The sequence below is a fragment of the Cetorhinus maximus genome, chromosome 2, assembly GCF_964194155.1.
Source record: "Cetorhinus maximus chromosome 2, sCetMax3.hap1.1, whole genome shotgun sequence".
Taxonomy (NCBI): Eukaryota; Metazoa; Chordata; class Chondrichthyes; order Lamniformes; family Cetorhinidae; genus Cetorhinus; species Cetorhinus maximus.
This window is the reverse complement of record NC_135880.1, coordinates 4,214,716-4,234,328: the sequence shown is the minus strand read 5'-3', so window position 1 is coordinate 4,234,328 and position 19,613 is coordinate 4,214,716. Positions and strand designations below refer to the sequence as shown.

The 19,613-nt window shown below is 46.8% G+C and overlaps 1 protein-coding gene across 1 annotated transcript in view; it reads right to left on the bottom strand.

Moving 5' to 3' along the window:
* Nucleotides 1-8,952: 8,952 nt before the first annotated feature.
* The window catches only part of plcxd3 (phosphatidylinositol-specific phospholipase C, X domain containing 3), a 45,291-nt gene continuing 34,630 nt past the window's right edge, over nt 8,953-19,613 (bottom strand). Inside the window, exon 2 of the mRNA XM_078557256.1 lies at nt 8,953-9,665. Within this exon, the coding sequence (XP_078413382.1) occupies nt 8,953-9,665 (713 nt within the window). The remainder of the gene's footprint in view (nt 9,666-19,613) is intronic.

Here is a 19,613-nt window from a genome sequence, read left to right as displayed (position 1 = left end):
AGAAGGTGGTGGTGAGCTGCCTTCTTGAACTGCTGCAGTCCATGTGGTGTAGGTACACCCACAGTGCTGTTAGGGTTGAATTGTGTTCGGATACTATTAGGATATTCTAGGTTGTTCTTTGTTCTTTTACATTGCCAACCTAAACCTAATGATACAATGATCACTGTTCCCTAAATGTTCTTCCACTGACTCTTGATCTAATTGGCCCACCTCATTCCCAAGGACAAGGTCTAGCAGTGCCTCCTTCCTCGTTGGACACATACTGCTGAAGAAAATTCTCTGGAACACACTGTAGGAACTCTTGCCCCTTTCTGTGCTAACAACAATGATTTGTATTTGGAATTTTTAATTTTTTCACTGCTGTAAAGTACTTTGAGATGTTTTGTGGTCATGAAATATGCTATATAAATATCCCAAGGTGCTTCACAGGAGCTACAGTTGCCAAGAAGAGGCCTGGAGTCAGTGGCTAGAGAATTGAGATGGTGCTGGAGAACTCAGAGTGACTTCACTTTTCCCAATATTTAGTTGGAGGAAAGTTCTGCCCACCCGGCACTGGATTGGACGAGCAGGGTGTGACAGTTCAGACGGGAGGAGGGGTCGAGTGAGATGGCGGGGCGGTACAGCTGGGTCTTGTCAGTGTACACATGGAACCTGATGCATACATCTCCCAATCCCACCTACCCACTTTCTCCCGTTATCCCTCAATTCCACCTACCTACCTTCTCCCCATTTCCCTAAATCCCCACCGACCGACCGTCTCCCTGTGTGCCTCAATCCCACCTGCCCAGCTTCTCCCGATATCCATCAATCCCCACCTACTTCCCATATCCCTCAATCCCACCCACTCATCTTCTCTCCCTCTCCCTCAATCCCACCAACCCACCTTCTCTCCCTTTCCCACCTGGTTCACTAATGCCCTTTAAGGAAGGAAATCTGCCGGCCTACATGTGACTCCAGATCCACAACAATGTGGTTGACTCTTAAGTGCCTTCTGAAGAAGGACAATTAGGTTAAAGGCAAAATACTGCGGATGCTGGAAATCTGAAACAGAAACAAAAATTGCTGGAAAAACTCAGCAGGTCTGACAGCATCTGCGGAGAGAGAAAGGCAGAGATAACGTTTCGAGTCCGTGTGAATCTTCTTCAGGGTACAGTTAGGGCAATTAGGGATTGCTGGCCGACATCGATACCCACATCCTATAAAAGAATAAAGGGGGGGGGTGGAAAATCACCGATTTCTGCTATGTAGCTGATTGCATTGTGTGACAGGAGAAACAGCCTCAGCTGGGTTTAATGGGAGATTCTGACTGATTTCTGGTGTTGACATTGCTGGACACATCTCAGTGGTTTAAAGCTTGCTTCGTCTCGGATGAGAGTCACTACGGAGGTTGGTGACAAGCTCCGATACTTCAAAGTGACAGTGACGCTCTGACAAGGATTGACAGGTCTCCCACAAAGGCACAGGCAGCAGGGGGAAGCCATCACTATGTCTACACGTCCTGTCCCGCCATTTCAATAATATAACACCATGCGTTTCCTGCCATTTGCTGACCTGACAATATCATTTCTTCACAAGAAAGAAGCAAAATACTGCAGATGCTGGGAATCTGAAACAAAAACAAAAATAGCTGGAAAAACTCAGCAGGTCTGACAGCATCTGCGGAGAGGAACACAGTTAACGTTTCGAGTCCATATGACTCTTCATCAGAACTATAGAGAAGTAAAAATGTGGTTAAATATATACTGTTTAAGGCGGGGGTGGGACAGGTGAAGGCCAGTGATAGGTGGAGGCAAAGGAGAGATTGCTAAAGATGTCATAAACAAAAGGTGGAAGGGGTATTGATGGTGGTGATGCAGGTTAAAGGAGGTGCTAATGGTGATATTAAGAGTAGAAAGCAGGATGAGCCAGTGACAGGTGGCCCTAGTGGGGGTGGGGGGAGGGAGGGGACGGTGTGGGGAAAAAGATTAAAATAGGCTAAAAGGTGGGGATAAAACAATGAGCGGAAATAAATATAAAAAATAATAATAATAGAAATAGGTGGGAAAACATATATAAATTAAAAACTAAATATTAGAAAAAAGGGGGATCGGAAAGGGGGTGGGGATGGAGGAGAGAGTTCATGATCTAAAGTTGTTGAATTCAATATTCAGTCCGGAAGGCTGTAAAGTGCCTAGTCGGAAGATGAGGTGCTGTTCCTCCAGTTTGCGTTGAGCTTCACTGGAACAATGCAGCAGGCCAAGGACGGACATGTGGGCATGAGAGCAGGGTGGAGTGTTGAAATGGCAAGTGACAGAGAGGTTTGGGTCATGCTTGCGGACAGACCGAAGGTGTTCTGCAAAGCGGTCACCCAGTCTGCGTTTGGTCTCTCCAATGTAGAGGAAACCACATTGGGGGCAGGTGCAGGGCTGGTGGAGATCACAGAGAGAGGCAGTAATGAGTCATGGAGAGATTTGAAAACAAGAATGAGGATTTTAAAGTCAATGTCAGTCAGTGAGCACAGGGTCACCCAACACAGACTTAATTATAGAAAGAAACAAAATTGTGCAGATCTCCCCCTACCTGACCCTGTGACATCAGCGTGTGGTGGAGCGATGCCTGAGCTATTCGACTGGTAATGTAGAGGCCAGTAACCTCGGCAACGTGGGCCAGGTTTTACAGGGATCCGCACTCCCACTCCACCCCAGCTACAATGTCGGGCGTGGGTGGGGAGGGGAGGGCGGGGGGTGGGGAGGAGAGAGCGGGGATGGGGAGGGGAGGGCCGGGGTGGGGAGGAGAGGGCGGGGGTGGGGAGGGGAGGGCGGGGGTGGGGAGGAGAGGGCGTGGGTGGGGAGGGGAGGGCGGGGGTGGGGAGGAGAGGGCGGGGGTGGGGAGGGGAGGGCGGGGGAGGGGAGGGCGGGGGTGGGGAGGGGAGGGCGGGGGTGGGGAGGGCGGGGGTGGGGAGGAGAGGGCAGGATCCCACTCATCATCCATACGGCTGCCTCACAACAATTTAATGTGGGAGCGGCACTAATTGAGTAATTGAGGAATCTAGACTGGGGGCGGATGTTTGAGGACAAATCAACAACTGACATGTGGGGGGCTTTCAAACGTCAGTTGATAAGAATTCAGGACCGGCATGTTCCTGCTAGGAAGAAGGATAAGTATGGCAAGTTTCAGGAACCTTGGATAACGAAGGATATTGTGAGATTAGTCAAAAAGAAAAGGGAAGCATTTGTAAGGGCTAGAAGGCTGGGAACAGATGAAGCCCGTGGAGAATACAAAGGAAGTAGGAAGAAACTTAAGCAAGGAGTCAGGAGGGCTAAAAGGGGTCATGAAAAGTCACTGGCAACCAGGATTAAGGAAAAACCCAAGGCCTTTTATACATATGTAAAAAGCAAAAGGGTAGCCAGGGAAAGGGTAGGCCCACTCAGGGACAGAGGTGGGAATCTGTGTGTGGAGCCAGAAGAAATGGGAGAGATACTAAATGAATACTTCTCATCAGTATTCACCAAAGAGAAGGACTTAGCGGTTGATTTGTCTAGGGAAGAGTGTGTAGATAGCCTGGATCATGTTGAGATTAAAAAAGAGGTGTTAGGCGTCTTGAAGAATATTAAGGTGGATAAGTCCCCAGGGCCAGATGGGATCTACCCCAGAGTACTGAGGGAGGCAAGGGAGGAGATTGCTGGGGCCTTGACAGAAATCTTTGTATCCTCAATGGTTACAGGTGAGGTCCCAGAGGGCTGGAGAATGGCCAATGTTGTTCCATTGTTTAAGAAGGGTAGCAGGGATAATCCAGGAAATTACAGGCCAGTGAGCCAGTGGTAGGGAAATTATTGGAGAAGATTCTTCGTGACAGGATTTACTACCATTTGGAAGCAAATGGGCGTAATAGTGAGAGGCAGCATGGTTTTGTGAAGGGGAGGTCGTGTCTCACTAACTTGATCAAGTTTTTCGAGGAAGTGACAAAGATGATCGACGATGGAAGGGCAGTGGATGTTATATACATGGATTTCAGTAAGGCCTTTGACAAGGTCCCTCATGGCAAACTGGTACAGAAGGTAAAGTCACACGGGATCAGAGGTGAGCTGGCAAAATGGATACAGAATTGGCTTGGTCATAGAAGACAGAGGGTAGCGGTGGAAGGGTGCTATTCTGAATGGAGAGTTGTGACTAGTGGAGTTCCGCAGGGATCAGTGCTGGGACCTTTGCTGTTTGTAGTATACATAAATGATTTGGAGGAAAATGTAACTGGGCTAATTAGTAAGTTTGCAGATGACACTAAGGTTGGAGGAGTTGCAGATAGTGAAGAGGATTGTCAAAGGATACAACGGGACACAGATCGGTTGGAGACTTGGGCGGAGAAATGGCAGATGGAGTTTAATCCGGACAAATGCGAGGTAATGCATTTTGGAAGGTCTAATACAGGCAGGAATTATACAGTAAATGGCAGAACATTTAGGTGCATCGACGGGCAGAGGGATCTGGGTGTACAGGTCCACAGGTCACTGAAAGTGGCAACGCAGGTGGATAAGGTAGTCAGGAAGGAATATGGCATGCTTGCCTTCATTGGCAGGGGTATTGAGTATAAAAGCTGGGAAGTCATGCTGCAGCTGTATAGAACCTCGGTTAGGCCACACTTGGAATATTGCGTGCAATTCTGGTCGCCACATTACCAGAAGGATATGGAGGCGTTGGAGAGGGTGCAGAGGAGGTTTACCTGGATGCTGCCTGGTCTGGAGGTTATTAGCTATGAGGAGAGGTTGGAGAAACTCGGATTGTTCTCACTAGAGCGACGGAGATTGAGGGGCGACTTGATAGAAGTTTACAAAATTATGAGTGGCATGGACAGAGTAGATAGTCAGAAGCTTTTTCCCAGGGTGGAAGAGTCAATTACTAGGGGACATGGATTTATGGTGAGAGGAGAAAACTATAGAGGAGATGTGCGGGGCAAGTTTTTTACGCAGAGGGTAGTGAGTGTCTGGAATTCGCTGCCAGAGGAGGTGGTGGAAGCAGGTACCATAGTGGTGTTTAAGAGGCAGCTTGACAAATACATGAATAGGATGGGAATAGAGGGATACGGACCCCGGAAGTGCAAAATGTTTTAGTTGACGGGCAATATGATCGGCGCAGGCTTGGAGGGCCGAAGGGCCTGTTCCTGTGCTGTACTTTTCTTTGTTCTTTGTTCTAATTGCTTTACGGTGAGACATTCGCCCCCTTCCTCGGGAGGAAGTCCCGTCTTAGGGGCCTGCTGGCCAATCGGAATGCAGGCAGCTCTGTAGTCCCGGCAACAGCAGCCAAGAACGGTGGCCACTGCCGGGACTACAGGGAGTCTCACCACGTCACCGAGCCCAGGTAAATCGGGGGTAGGGGTCTCAGCAACAGGGGATTGGGGGGGGGGGACCAGGCTCAAGAGGCTGGGGGAGGAGGGTTCAGCGTGGGGAGAGAGATGGCAAAGACCTTGGGACACAGGGTGTCTCCAATGGGCCTCGATGACCCACCAAGGAGGCTCATCTACCCCTTGCCCGACTCCAGCCCGCACAGTTAAAGCTGCTGGGTTTCCCACATGACGTGGACCTCCACACACCCACACCCACACCCTGCCCTGGGGACAATACCAGCGGAAGCGAAATTAGGCCATTCATTGGCTACTTAAGGGCTTCAATAGGCCCAAAGGTGGGCAGGCTGCCTGGCACCTCCCCCACTGCCCTGCATAATTTCAAACAGGTTGGGGGCAAGCGGGTAGTAGTTGGAAATCCACCCACTGGATTTTACATATCCCCTCGTCTTCAAATCTGTGGTCGGGGGTGGGGGTGGGGGGAGCCTATAATCCAGTCTGTTGTAGTGTAGCCTTGTCGCCTGTTTGTAATAAAGTTGATCTGCAGACAACTTTCTAAGTGGAAACATTAGGTTTATTTACAGTACAGCCAGCAGCTCCCAATGCGGTTTCCTCTACATTGGAGAGACCAAACGCAGACTGGGTGACCGCTTTGCAGAACACCTTCGGTCTGTCCGCAAGCACGACCCAGACCTCCCTGTCGCTTGCCATTTCAACACTCCACCCTGCTCTCATGCCCACATGTCCGTCCTTGGCCTGCTGCATTGTTCCAGTGAAGCTCAACGCAAACTAGAGGAACAGCATCTCATCTTCCGACTAGGCACTTTACAGCCTTCCGGACTGAATATTGAGTTCAACAATTTTAGATCATGAACTCCCTCCTCCATCCCCACCCCCCTTCCGATCCCCCTTTTTTCTAATATTTATTTATATATATATATATATTTGTTTTCCCATCTATTTCTATTATTATTTTTTTTTAAATGTATTTCCATTCATTGTTTTATCTCCACCTTTTAGTCTATTTTGATCTTTTTTCCCACACCGTCACCTCCCCCCACCCCACCCCCACTAGGACCATCAGTCACTGGCTCATTCTGCTTTCTACTCTGAATGTCACCATTAGCACCTCCTTTAGCCAGTACCACCGCCTTCAACACCCCTTCCACCTTTTGTTCATGACATCTTTCGCAATCTCTCCTTTGCCTCCACTTATCACTGGCCTTCTATCCAGCTTCACCTTTCCCAGCCCCCTTAAACAGTATATATTTCTGTTGAAGAGTCATTCAGATTTGATACGTTAACTGTGTTCCTCTCCACAGATGCTGTCAAACCTGCTGAGTTTTTCCAGGTATTTTTGTTTTTGTTCTAGATTTCCAGCATCCGCAGTGTTTTGCTTTTATATATTTCACCACATTTCTACTTCTCTTTAATTCTGAAGAAGAGTCATTCGGACTCGAAACGTTAACTCTGTCTTTCTCTGGCTACAGACGCTGTCAGACCTGCTGAGTTTTTCCAGCAATTTTTGTTTTTGTTTCATTTCTTCACCACGCTGACAGAATATTAACACTGGAAAGGTAAGACACCTTTAGGCACCCACCATCAGCATTGGGTCAAAGGTTCACAATACAGGGATCAGGACTTGGGCCCCAGCTGTTCACAAGATATATTATTGATTTCGATATGGGACTAAATGTAATATTTCCAAGTTTGCAGATGATACAAAGCTCGGCGGGAATGTATGTTGTGAGGAAGATGTAAAGCGGCTACAGAGGGATTTGGACAGACTTAGTGAGTGGGCAAGAACATGGCAGATGGAATATAATGTGGAAAAATGTGGGGTCATCCACTTTGGTAAAAGGAACAGATGTGCAGAGTATTTCTTAAATGGTAAGAGATTAGAAAGTGTAGATGTAAAAGGGACCTGGGAATCCTTGTCCATAAGTCACTGAAAGCTAACGTGCAGGTGCAGCAGGTAATTAGGAAGGTTAATGGTACATTGGCCTTTATCGCAAGAGGATTTGAGTACAGGAGTAGTGGCGTCTTGCTTCAGTTGTGTAGAAACTTGGTTAGACCGCACCTGGAGTACTGTGTGCAGTTTTGGTTCCCCTTACCTTAGGAAGGATATTATTGCCATAGAGGGAGTGCAATGAAGGTTCACCAGACTTGTTCCCGGGATGGTGGGACTGTCTTATGATGGGAGATTGGGAAACTGGGTCTGTATTCTCTAGAGTTTTGAAGGATGAGAGGTGATCTCATTGAAACCTACAAAACACTTAAAGGAATAGACAGGGTAGATGCAGGTAAGATGTTCCCCCTGGCTGGAGAGTCTAGAACCAGGGGACACAATTTCAAAATAAGGGAGAAGCCACTTTGGACCGAGATGAGGGGAAATCTCTTTACTTAAAGGGTTGTGAATCTTTGGAATTCTCTACCCCAGAGGGCCATGGAAGATCAGTCATTGAGTAAGTTTAAGGTAGAGATTTATAGATTTCTGATTAACAACAACGTAAAGGGTTATGGGGATGGTGTGCTTAAAAGGTACTGAAGTGCTCAATCAGCCATGATTGCATTGAATGGTGGAGAAGGCTTGATGGGCTGAATGGCCTATTCCTGTTCCTACGTTCCTATGTTCCAAACTACAGAGTAAAGCTCCCTCTACACTGTCCCCATCAAACATTCCCAGGACAGGTACAGCACGGGGTTAGATACAAAGTAAAGCTCCCTCTACACTGTCCCCATCAAACACTCCCAGGACAGGTACAGCACGGGGTTAGATACAGAGTAAAGCTCCCTCCACACTGTCCCCATCAAACACTCCCAGGACAGGTACAGCACGGGGTTAGATACAGAGTAAAGCTCCCTCTACACTGTCCCCATCAAACACTCCCAGGACAGGTACAGCACGGGGTTAGATACAGAGTAAAGCTCCCTCTACACTGTCCCCATCAAACACTCCCAGGACAGGTACAGCACGGGGTTAGATACAGAGTAAAGCTCCCTCCACACTGTCCCCATCAAACACTCCCAGGACAGGTACAGCACGGGGTTAGATACAGAGTAAAGCTCCCTCTACACTGTCCCCATCAAACATTCCCAGGACAGGTACAGCACGGGGTTAGATACAGAGTAAAGCTCCCTCTACACTGTCCCCATCAAACACTCCCAGGACTGGTACAACATCTAGAATTCTCGTTGGTTATTATTTACCTTTCCACAATCAGGTCTCCCTGTTCCTTCTAAAATATAGTTTTTATTCTGACCCTGTTCTTATCTCTGAAATGACTTATTTCACTTTTGCTTCTGCACTGAACTCTATCCAGCACCTGACTGCCACCCTGATTGTGTAACTCCGTCTGCGTTCTTCCACAGTTACTATTGGGAATATTACAAACTTGGGAGTCACTGTCAATCCCAGTTCCCTTTGTTCCCCAGTCCTTGCCCCTCCTGTTGTGTGGGGATTAGTTGGGGTGATTTGAGTGTATTTTGAATTTGTACTCCAGTGCAGGAGATCCTTCGCCCGCAGAAATGCAAAGCAGGGATATTCTGTCCCCTCCCCTGGTCCTCACTGTAACCCTCCCTATCAGCAGTGGATGGACGAGTTCATAAGGGAGGTTGACAAATCGCTCTTTCTGACCTTACCGTTCAGTGATCGTCTCTCTCAGGCCGCTCGCGACACCTTTCATCACTGTGCTGGCTTTGGGAGTCAGGACCAGCTGGGACACGAAGAAAGTCCCCTTACTGCGCCGGTCACTGATGGACGCCTGGACAAACTGGATCAGTTTCTCGGGGTCAGTGGTGTTTGGGCAGGGAGATGGCATCATTTGACCCGGCCACAGGAAGGTGACTTCCAGGGCCACCGGATTGTGGTAGAAAACCAATATTTGGTAGCCCTTCTCCCAGAGATACTGAAGGCTCACTTCCTGGGCGAAGATGACGGGGGACAGTCTATTCTGGAAACATTCCTTCAGCATTTGGATCAGCTTCTCGTGGTGGGACTTTTGCATCCCGTAGAAGTGATTGAAGTCCAAAATGATGGCCTCTTTAGGCTGCTCCTCTAGGAAGGCATTGATCTCCTCCAACCCTTCCCTCACCGTGGCACTGAAGAGTCCATGGGCAAAGTAAAGCTCATGGTCGGGATCCCTTGGCTTGGTGGAGATCCGTAGGTCAAAGTAACGAATGCCAGCCTGTAACTGGCTCCTGAAGTTCATACTCTGGGTGGCCAACCATCTCCTCATCAACTTTTTGGCCACGGCACCAAATACGGAGACAAAATTCTGCACCGTGTCCGTCTGCTCCGGCCCCACGGGCGACGACTCGTCAATGTAGAAGCTGAACGAGTCATGTGACCCTGCAATTAAAGAGACTAATCATCATTTTGCACCTTTAATTAAAGGGATAGTCCAAATGAGCCCTCTTAAAGGGATACTTCCCCAGCAAACAGCAACTGGCATTTACATTGACACAACCAAACATCCAAGGTTCCTGACAGGGTCTAAATAAAGTGAAATTTGACGCTGAGCCACATCAGGAGAGGTATTAGGACAGTTGGCCAAAGCTCAGTCAAAGATGTCGGCTTTAAGGAGACTCATGTAGGAAAGCGGAGGCAACGCGATTTAGGGAAGGGATTCTGGAGCTGAGGGACCAGGCAAGTGAAGGCACGGCCATCATTGTCCAGGTGATTAAGACTGGGAATGCTCAGGTAGAGAATTGAGGGAGCTCCAATATCATAGCAGGTGCAGGGCTGGTGGAGATCACAGAGAGAGGCAGTCATGAGTCATGGAGAGATTTGAAAACAAGAATGAGGATTTGAAAGTCGATGTAAGTCAGTGAGCACAGGGTCACCCAACACAGACTTAATTATAGAAGGAAACAAAATTGTGCAGATCTCCCCCTACCTGACCCTGTGACATCAGCGTGTGGTGGAGCGATGCCTCTGCTATTCGACTGGTAATGTAGAGGCCGGTAACCTCGGCAACGTGGGCCAGGTTTTACAGGGAGCCACACTCCCATCCCACCCCAGCTACAATGTCCGGCAGGGGTGGGGAGGGGAGGGCGGGGGTGGGGAGGGGAGGGCGGGGGTGGGGAGGGGAGGGCGGGGGTGGGGAGGAGAGGGCAGGATCCCGCTCATCATCATTACGGCTGCCTCACAACAATTTAACGTGGGAGCGGCACTAATTGCTTTACGGTGAGACATTCGCCCCCTTCCTCGGGAGGAAGTCCCGTCTTAGGGGCCTGCTGGCCAATCGGAATGCAGGCAGCTCTGTAGTCCCGGCAACAGCAGCCAGGAACGGTGGCCACTGCCGGGACTACAGGGAGTCTCACCACGTCACCGAGCCCAGGTAAATCGGGGGTAGGGGTCTCAGCAACAGGGGATTGGGGGGGGGGGACCAGGCTTAAGAGGCTGGGGGAGGAGGGTTTGGCGAGGGGAGAGAGATGGCAAAGACCTTGGGACACAGGGTGTCTCCAATGGGCCTCGATGACCCACCAAGGAGGTTCATCTCTCCCTTGCCCGACTCCAGCCCGCACAGTTAAAGTTGCTGCATTTCCCACATGACGTGGACCTCCACACACCCACACCCACACCCTGCCCTGGGGACAATACCAGCGGAAGTGAAATTAGGCCATTCATTGGCTACTTAAGGGCTTCAATAGGCCCAAAGGTGGGCAAGTTACCTGGCACCTCCCCCACTGCCCTGCATAATTTCAAACAGGTTGGGGGCAAGCGGGTAGTAGTTGGAAATCCACCCATTGGATTTTACATATCCCCTCGTCTTCAAATCTGTGGTAGGGGGGGAGTGGGGGGAGCCTATAATCCAGTCTGTTGTAGTGTAGCCTTGTCGCCTGTTTGTAATAGAGTTGATCTGCAGACAACTTTCTAAGTGGAAACATTAGGTTTATTTACAGTACAGCCAGCAGCAACTTCACTTGTGCTTTCAACTCCATCCAGCTCTATCTCTACACTGACTCTGGAGGTTCCCCGCGCCGCTAACACATTGGTTTACACAGAACATGTGATCTTACGTCACAGGACTATTCTTAAAGGTACAGTCCAACATTTAACAAAACCATAATTACTACACAGTCCTGAGTGCAAATACCACTGCAGTTTGACTTCAGTTTTTAAAAACTCTGGGCAAAATAATTGACACTAAAAGTGACTTTGGAGATTAAAATCATAGAAGGAGGCCATTAGGCCCATCATGTTTTAGTAGCTCTCATGCAAAGCAGGTCGGCTAGTCTCACTCTCCCCCACCCTTTCTCCACAGCCCTGTAATATTTTTTCCCTTTAGGTGCGTATCCAACTCCCTTTTGAAAGCCTTGATTGACCCTGCCTCCACCACACTCTCAGGCAGTGCATTCCAGATCCTAACCACTCGTTTGACCCTGCCTCCACCACACTCTCAGGCAGTGCATTCCAGATCTTAACCACTCGATTGACCCTGTCTCCACCACATTCTCAGACAGTGCATTCCAGAGCCTGACCACTCGATTGACCCTGTCTCCCCACACTCTCAGACAGTGCATTCCAGAACCTAACCACTCGATTGACCCTGTCTCCCCCACACTCTCAGATAGTGCATTCCAGATCCTAACCACTCGATTGACCCTGTCTCCACCACACTCTCAGACAGTGCATTCCAGATCCTAATCACTCGATTGACCCTGTCTCCACCACACTCTCAGGCAGTGCAGTCCAGATCCTAACCACTTGCTGTGTGAAAAAGTTTTTCCCCATGTCACATAAGGTTCTTTTCCCAATCACCTTCAATCTGTGCCCTCTAGTTCTCGATCCTTCCACCAATGGGAACAGTTTCTCCCCATCTCCTCTGCCCAGACCCTTCGTGATGCTGAACACCTCTATCAAATCCCCTCTCAAATATCTCTTTAAGAACAATCCAAGCTTCTCCAATCTATCTATGTAACGGAAGGTCCTCATCCCTGAGACCATTCTTGTAAATCTCTTCTGCACCCTCTCTAAAGCCTTCACTAACTTTCTAAAGCATAGTGCCTGGAATTAGAAACAATTCTCCAGTTGAGGCCAAACCAGTGTTTCATAAAGGTTTGCAATAATTTCCTTGTTCTTGTACTCTATGCCCCTAATAATAAAGCCCAGGATACTATATGCTTTATTAACCACTCTCTCCACCTGTCCTGCCACCTTCAATGATTTGTGCACATTTACACCCAGGTCCCTCTGCTCTCACACCCCCTTTAGAATTGTATCTTTAATTTTATAATGCCATCCTCATTCTCTCTACCAAAATGAACCACTTCACACTTCACTATCTTAAATTTCATCTGCCACTCGTCACCCATTCCACCATCCTGTCTCTCTCCTCTTGAAGTCGATCACCATCCTCCTCACAGTTCACAACATTTCCAAGTGTTGTAATGTCTGCAAATTGAAGTTGTGACCTGTACACCTAAGTCTGGGTCATTAATGTAGATCAAAAAATGCGGTACAAATCCCTGGGGGTCCTGACTGTATACAGTCCGACAAACACCTGTTCACCACTGCTCCCTATCACTCAGCCAACTTCATACCCACGGGCAGGATTTTTTGCTGAGTGGGAGGGCACGTGCCCAACCTGCTCGAGCATAAAGTAACGAGCGATAACATCGGGCAAGCGTCCCAAAGCCACTGCGCGCTCGCGCTATATTTCAGCCCAGCGGGTGCACACTAAACTCAGAAACACCAGGAAGAGATATTGTAATAGGGTCTGTGTGTGTTAACTGGATTAAAGCCAGCTAGTCTGGGTGCTTTGATGTATAGTAGTGTGAGATATTAATTAGATAAATGGGAGGAGGAGAAGGTAAAGTGTAAATTTGCATTTGTTGAATAAAGCCATTCGAAAGAAGGGAGTGAAATCTTGCACCTAGCTAGGAGACACCAAGCGACGTGTTTATATCACTAATAAAACTGGTGCAATGAAAGGGGTTTTATTGTTAGAAGAGGTGGAGAGTTCAAAGACCTTGTGGTACAATCAGAATTTACATTCAAAGGGAAGGCTGGGTATAAGCGGAAAGGAGTTTTGTATGTGCAGGTCAGAGGCATCTAAGATCTAACCAGCCTGTAAGCCAACAACTGTGTCTATGAAGGAACCAAATTGCAAGGGACCTCATTTTGAACTCGTAAGGCCAAATGTGCTTTGCCTGGTGTCTGTTTAAAGTCTATGGGCAGGATCTTTAGGTCACTGAGTGGGGGGGGTGGGGCCCACTCACCGACGTGTAAAATGGTGCAGGATGATGTTGGGCGGAACTCCTGACATCACCCTGCCTCATTTCCATTTTCAGGTCGGTGGGGGCGCAGCCAAATCAGCTGTCAGCCTGTCAATGGCCAATTGAGGCCATTGATAAATTCATTAACCTCATTAATGGACCTGCCCGTCCAACCTTGAGGTTGTCAGGCAGGCCGGGAGCCCTGGCGGGATTCAGAAAAAACATGAAACCTCATCCACCGGCGGGATGAGGTTTCATGAGGGTTTTTAAAAATGTAATAAATGTTTGATTAAAAGTGATGGACATGTGGCAGCTCATGCGACAGTGTCACACAAGGGGACATGGCGGGGAAATTTTTTTCTAATCTTGATTGAATGTTATAAATCAGTGCTGAAATCCCTGAGGCGGCACTTAACCTCAGGGAGATCTGTGCGCCCTTTCGTGTGCATGTGTGAAAGAGTGCACTCCCAGCTGAGGGAATCCTGCACCCCCACCCCTGGTGGACGTGACGTCATTGGCCTTCATTGGCCCGCCCACGTAAAATGGCAGCGTGTCCCCAATCGAGGGCGCCGATCAGAGGCATGCCTGCCCGCGCCCACTCTTGCACTTCCCCAACAACGGGGGGGAAATTCTCCCCTGTGGGTTATTGTTGCCTTGGTGACGATTTACCTGGGAGTGTTTAATTTGGGAGTTTGTTTAAAAGTTATTATGGTAGTAATTTTTAGACATGTGCATGAGTTTAATTTCTGGTTAAATTAATAAATGTTTAATTTAGTTTATATAAAAAACCTTTTGAGGCTTGGTGGTCTTATTCCTGAATTCAGAGCTACATCTCAAACATACCAATTGAAAATATAGGTTATGGCAGTTGTTCAAGTTTCCCTCTGGGATTTAAACAACTCAGCCTTTACCAACTGCTGCATTATAACAGAAACGCACCTGCCGACAATTAAGAGGGCAATTAAGCCCATTAATGGTGCAATTAACAGAGATTTTTCGTTGCCCGTCCAACGTTACGTTGGCAGGCGGGCGAATCGGCCAGGCGTCCTTTGCATTTTTCAGGAAACCTCATCCACGGTAAGGGTGAGGTTTCCTTGATAAATTAAAATCAAAATAAATTTCTGTGGACAGTATTTCATTACCTACAATTTCAGGTGACTGATTTTAAAACTTGGACACTTTTTTACAGTTTCTGTGACCTTTACTTTAGGTTGTTCGGGTCTTCAGTTCCCTGAGGCAGCTCTCTGCCTTCGGGGAGCTTTCTGTCAGCGCTCGTCCGTGCCCGCGCTGACTTCAGCGCTCGCCTTCCGCCCATCCCCGCCCTGGCAGCACTGAGCCTTTCAGCACGCGCTTCACACTGGCTGGCCGTTAATTGGCTGGCCAGTGTGAATTCGGAGGCCGATCACGGTCAGCAGTCCATTTCCCGGCCAATCCCGGACCTGCCAATCGCGCCCGCCTGTCGACCTAAAACTCCTGCCCCGTGTTTCAGATTTGCTGTTATGCGGCCAGTTTATTAAATGCCTTTTGGAAGTCTATATACACCACATCAAACATATTACCCTCATCAACCCTCTGTTATCTCATCAAAAGTGCCTTTAACAAATCTGTGCTCTCTTTCCTCAATTAATCCACACTTGCTCTGTAAACTTTGCCCCAGATTATCAATTTTAAAAACTTTCCCAAGAGCGAGGTTAAACTGGTTGACCTTTAGTTTTTGCGTTTATCCTTATACCCTTTTTAGAACAAATGTGTAACATTTCCAATTATCCAATCCTCTGGCACCACCCTTGTCTCTAAACAGGACTGGAAGATTATGGTCACTGCCTCTGCAATGTCCACCCTTAATTCTCTTTGTAATCTTGGATGTATCCTATCCAGTCCTGGTGACTTGTCAACTTTAAGTACAATCAACCTTTCTGATATCTATTCTTTATCAATTTTTATCCCAAAATGTTCGTCGATGTCCTTTAGGGAAAGAAACCTAGTCTGGCCTATATCAAAGGACTTCTTACCCAGGCCACAAAAAGCCCGACAAGAGAGAAATCACTGCTGGATGAAATAATGATAAATAAACCAGAGCAGGTAAGAGAAGAGAGTGTAGGGGTACATCTAGGCAATAGCAATCACAACATAATAGCATGGATGAATAGAGAAGTTTGGGTAAAATTGAAACTAAAGAAAAAGGCATACACTCTGTACATACACAATAAAATGAGGATGGCAGTAAGGAAAATGAAGAGATTAAAAAAGAATTTTAAAAAACAAAGGCAATGAAAATCTACAAATTTAAATTATCAAAGAAAATAAAAAGAAATAAAGTATTGCATGCACATAAATACCAAAGTAAAAATCAGGATAGGAACAGGTCATTCAGGGACATACATCATAATCTCACAGGCAATGACAGCAAAATAACAAAAACATGAAATAATTACATCAGGATTTGCCAGGAATGGTAATATATGGTACAAAAGACACTAGAGTATAAGAACATAAGACATAGGAGCAGGAGTAGACCATAGGCTGCTCGAGACTGTTCCGCACCTTTCAATAAAATCATGGCTGATCTCCACTTTCCTGCCTGTCTCCCATGACCCTAGGCTCCCTTGTCAATCAAAAATCTGTCTAATGCAGCCTTGAATATATTCAATGACCCAACCTCCACTGCTCACTGGGGGAGAGAATTCCAAAGACTGACAACCCTCTGAGAGAAATTCATCCTCCTCTCCATCTTACATGGGAGGCCCCTTATTTTTAAACTGTGCCCTCTAGTTCTAGACTACCCCCATGAGGGAAAACATCCTCTCATCTCCTCATTGACCCTGTCGAGCCCTCTCAGAATCTTCTATGTTTCAGAGAAGATCAAAAAAGACGTTAAAGATAGACAGGGAAGCGGGGGAGTGGAATGCGGAAGAGGGTGGCATAATTGGTAAAATGATCAAACCCGGAGAAGATAAAAACCCCCGAGTCAGATGGATTGCATACCATGCATATTAAAGGAAGTTATGGGAGAGATAACAGAGGCACTATTACATTAATATAAACATTCATTAGGAAAAGGGTATCATGCCAGAGGACAAACAGATGGCTAACATGATTTCTACGTTTAAAAAGGGAGATAGAATAAAATGCATAGATCTATAGACCAATTAGATTAATGCCAATGGTAGAAAAGACAATGAAATCTTTAGCCAGGGATGTAATAAAGAATTATCTAGAAGTTGAAAATTAAACAAAGAGCAGAGCCCACATGTTTCAGAAGGGAAAGTCATGTTTGATAAACCTTACGCACAAAATCATTGAATGATATAGCACAGGAGGTGGTCATTCAGCCCATCCTTCCTATGCAGGTTTCAGAGCCACTGATTAATTACACTCCCCTGCTCAGTCTCCACAGTTTTGCAATTTTTTTTCTCCTTTAACAGTTTCCACCAGCCTTTCAGGCAACACATTCCAGATCACAACTACTTGTTGCATGAAAAATATGTCACCTCTGGTTATTTTGCTAACTATCTTAAATCTATGTCCTCTGGTCACTGACCCATGTGCCACTGGGAACAGCTTCTCTTTATTTACTCCATCAAAATCCTTCCTATTAAATCTCCACTTAATCTTCTCTACTCCAAGGAGAACAAACCTTGGAGTAGAGATTGGCTGGGTGGTTAACAGTGAGGTTGAGTGTCTTTGGCTACAGGAAGATGTAGATGGGATGGTCAAATGGGCAGATAAGTGGCAGATGAAATTTAACCCTGAAAAGTGTGAGGTGATACACTTTGGAAGGAGTAATTTGACAATGAAGTATTCAATGAACGGCATGACACTAGGAAGTTCTGAGGAACAAAGGAACTTTGGCGTGTGTGTCCATAGATCTCTGAAGGCAGAGGGGCATGTTAGTGGGGTGGTGAAAAAGGCATATGGGACACTTGCCTTTATCAATCGAGGCATAGATTACAAAAGTAGGGAGGTCATGTTGGAGTTGTATAGAACCTTGGTGAGGCCACAGCTGGAGTACTGTGTGCAGTTCTGGTCACCACATTATAGGAAGGATGTGATTGCACTGGAGGGGGTGCAGAGGGGATTCACCAGGATGTTGCCTGGGATGAAACATTTAAGTTATGAAGAGAGGTTGAATAGACTTGGGTTGTTTTCGTTGGAGCAGAGAAGACTGAGGGGCGACCTGATTGAGGTGTACAAGATTATGAGGGGCATGGACAGTGTGGATAGGGAGCAGCTGTTCCCCCTAGTTGAAGGGTCAGTCACGAGGGGGCATAAGTTCAAGGTGAGGGGCGGGAGGTTTAGGGGGGATGTGAGGGAAAACTTTTTTATCCAGAGGGTGGTGACGGTCTGGAATGTACTGCCTGGGAGGGTGGTGGACGCAGGTTGCCTCACATCCTTTAAAAAGTACCTGGATGAGCACTTGGCACGTCATAATATTCAAGGCTATGGGCCAAGTGCTGGTAAATGGGATTAGGTGGGTAGGTCAGGTGTTTCTCACATGTCGGTGCCGGGTCGATGAACCGAATCCCAGCTTCTCCAGTCTCTCTACATTAACTGAGGTCCCTCATCCCTGATACTGTTATATATTTTATATCTCAGGTCTATGTGGAGACGACGCTAGTCTCTATGTGCAGGAACTTTATTTACACTGTTTTAAAATGTCTGCTCCATGCTACAGCTCTGGCTTCCAGCCCTTTCTATTGCTTTATTTACTTTTCTCTGAGTACATATCCAGGCTTAACCAATCAAGCACAGTGAGCATCAACAGTAAAGAGACTCACATAATCAAACACAGAACAATTGAACGCTACCATCTTTTCTCCTGCACCCCCTCCTGTTTGACATCTTTCCTAAAGTGGAGTGTCTGGAATTGAACACAATACCCAACTAGGACTAACCAGTAATTTAGAAAGGTTGGGCATAATTTCTTTACTTTTGTACTCTATACATTGCTTTACAAAGCCAAGGATCCCATATACATGTTAACAACACTTCTCAAATTACCCTTACACCTTCAATGAATTGTGTACATACCGCAACCCCCCCAGATCTCTCTGCTCCTGCACCCCCTTTAAAATTGTACCTTCCAGTTTATATTGTCTCTCCTCAATTTTCTTACCAAAATCCATCACTTCACATTTATCTGTATTAAACTGTATTTGCCACCTGTCTGCTCATTTCACCAGCCTATGTCTTCCTGGAGTCTGTTACTATGCTCATTGTTTACCACATTACCAAGTTTTAAACTTTTAAACATTACCTCGTATACCCAAGTCTAGATCACAAATATATATAATATATATATCAAAAGCAGCAGTGGCCCTAATACTGACACCTGGGCAACACCAGTGTATACTTCCCTTCGATCTGAGAAGTAACTGAATTTATTGCTGAAAAAAAAGAGGCATTTTGTTGAAGCTTCCCATCTTGCACTCATCTGAACAAGAATACCAAATTTTAGAGGGAGCACTAGAAGCTACATATATTCAGGCACGGGAACCTGTCCTCTGTAGGCAGAAGGAACATGTCCAGGCATTGAGCCTTTTTCTGAATTAAATTAAAGCCTGGGGACAATGGTTCCTTGGTGCATTCTCCATGGCAATGCCTCAACCAATCAGAGTCGACTTGCTAGCCAATCAACACCCTTTTCTCATGCAGTATAAATTAGTTCTCCCTTTGAAATTTGGCATTTTTGCATCTGTCCTGATGTGTGCAAGATGAAAAGATTAGCCAGCATGTCTCTTTTTTCATTAATATTCAAGTTCTACACTACTGACTATTAGTAACTGAATTCTTTGATGAAGTAACAGAAATGGTAGATAAGGGTAATGATGTAGATGTGTTCTATCTGTGACCAAGCAGACAAACATGACTGGGCAGGTAGTGCAGGAGGAGAGTGATGGCTCCTCTGGGGAGTGCAGGCAGAGCCAAGGCCAGAGCACCATTGGTGGCTCAACTATGCAGAGGGGCACACGGACAATTGGAAAAGCAATAGTAATAGGGGATTCTATAAATAGGAGAACAGACTGGCAGCCATATGGCCATAAAGGCAAATCCAGGATGGTGTTCCCCATTGGTG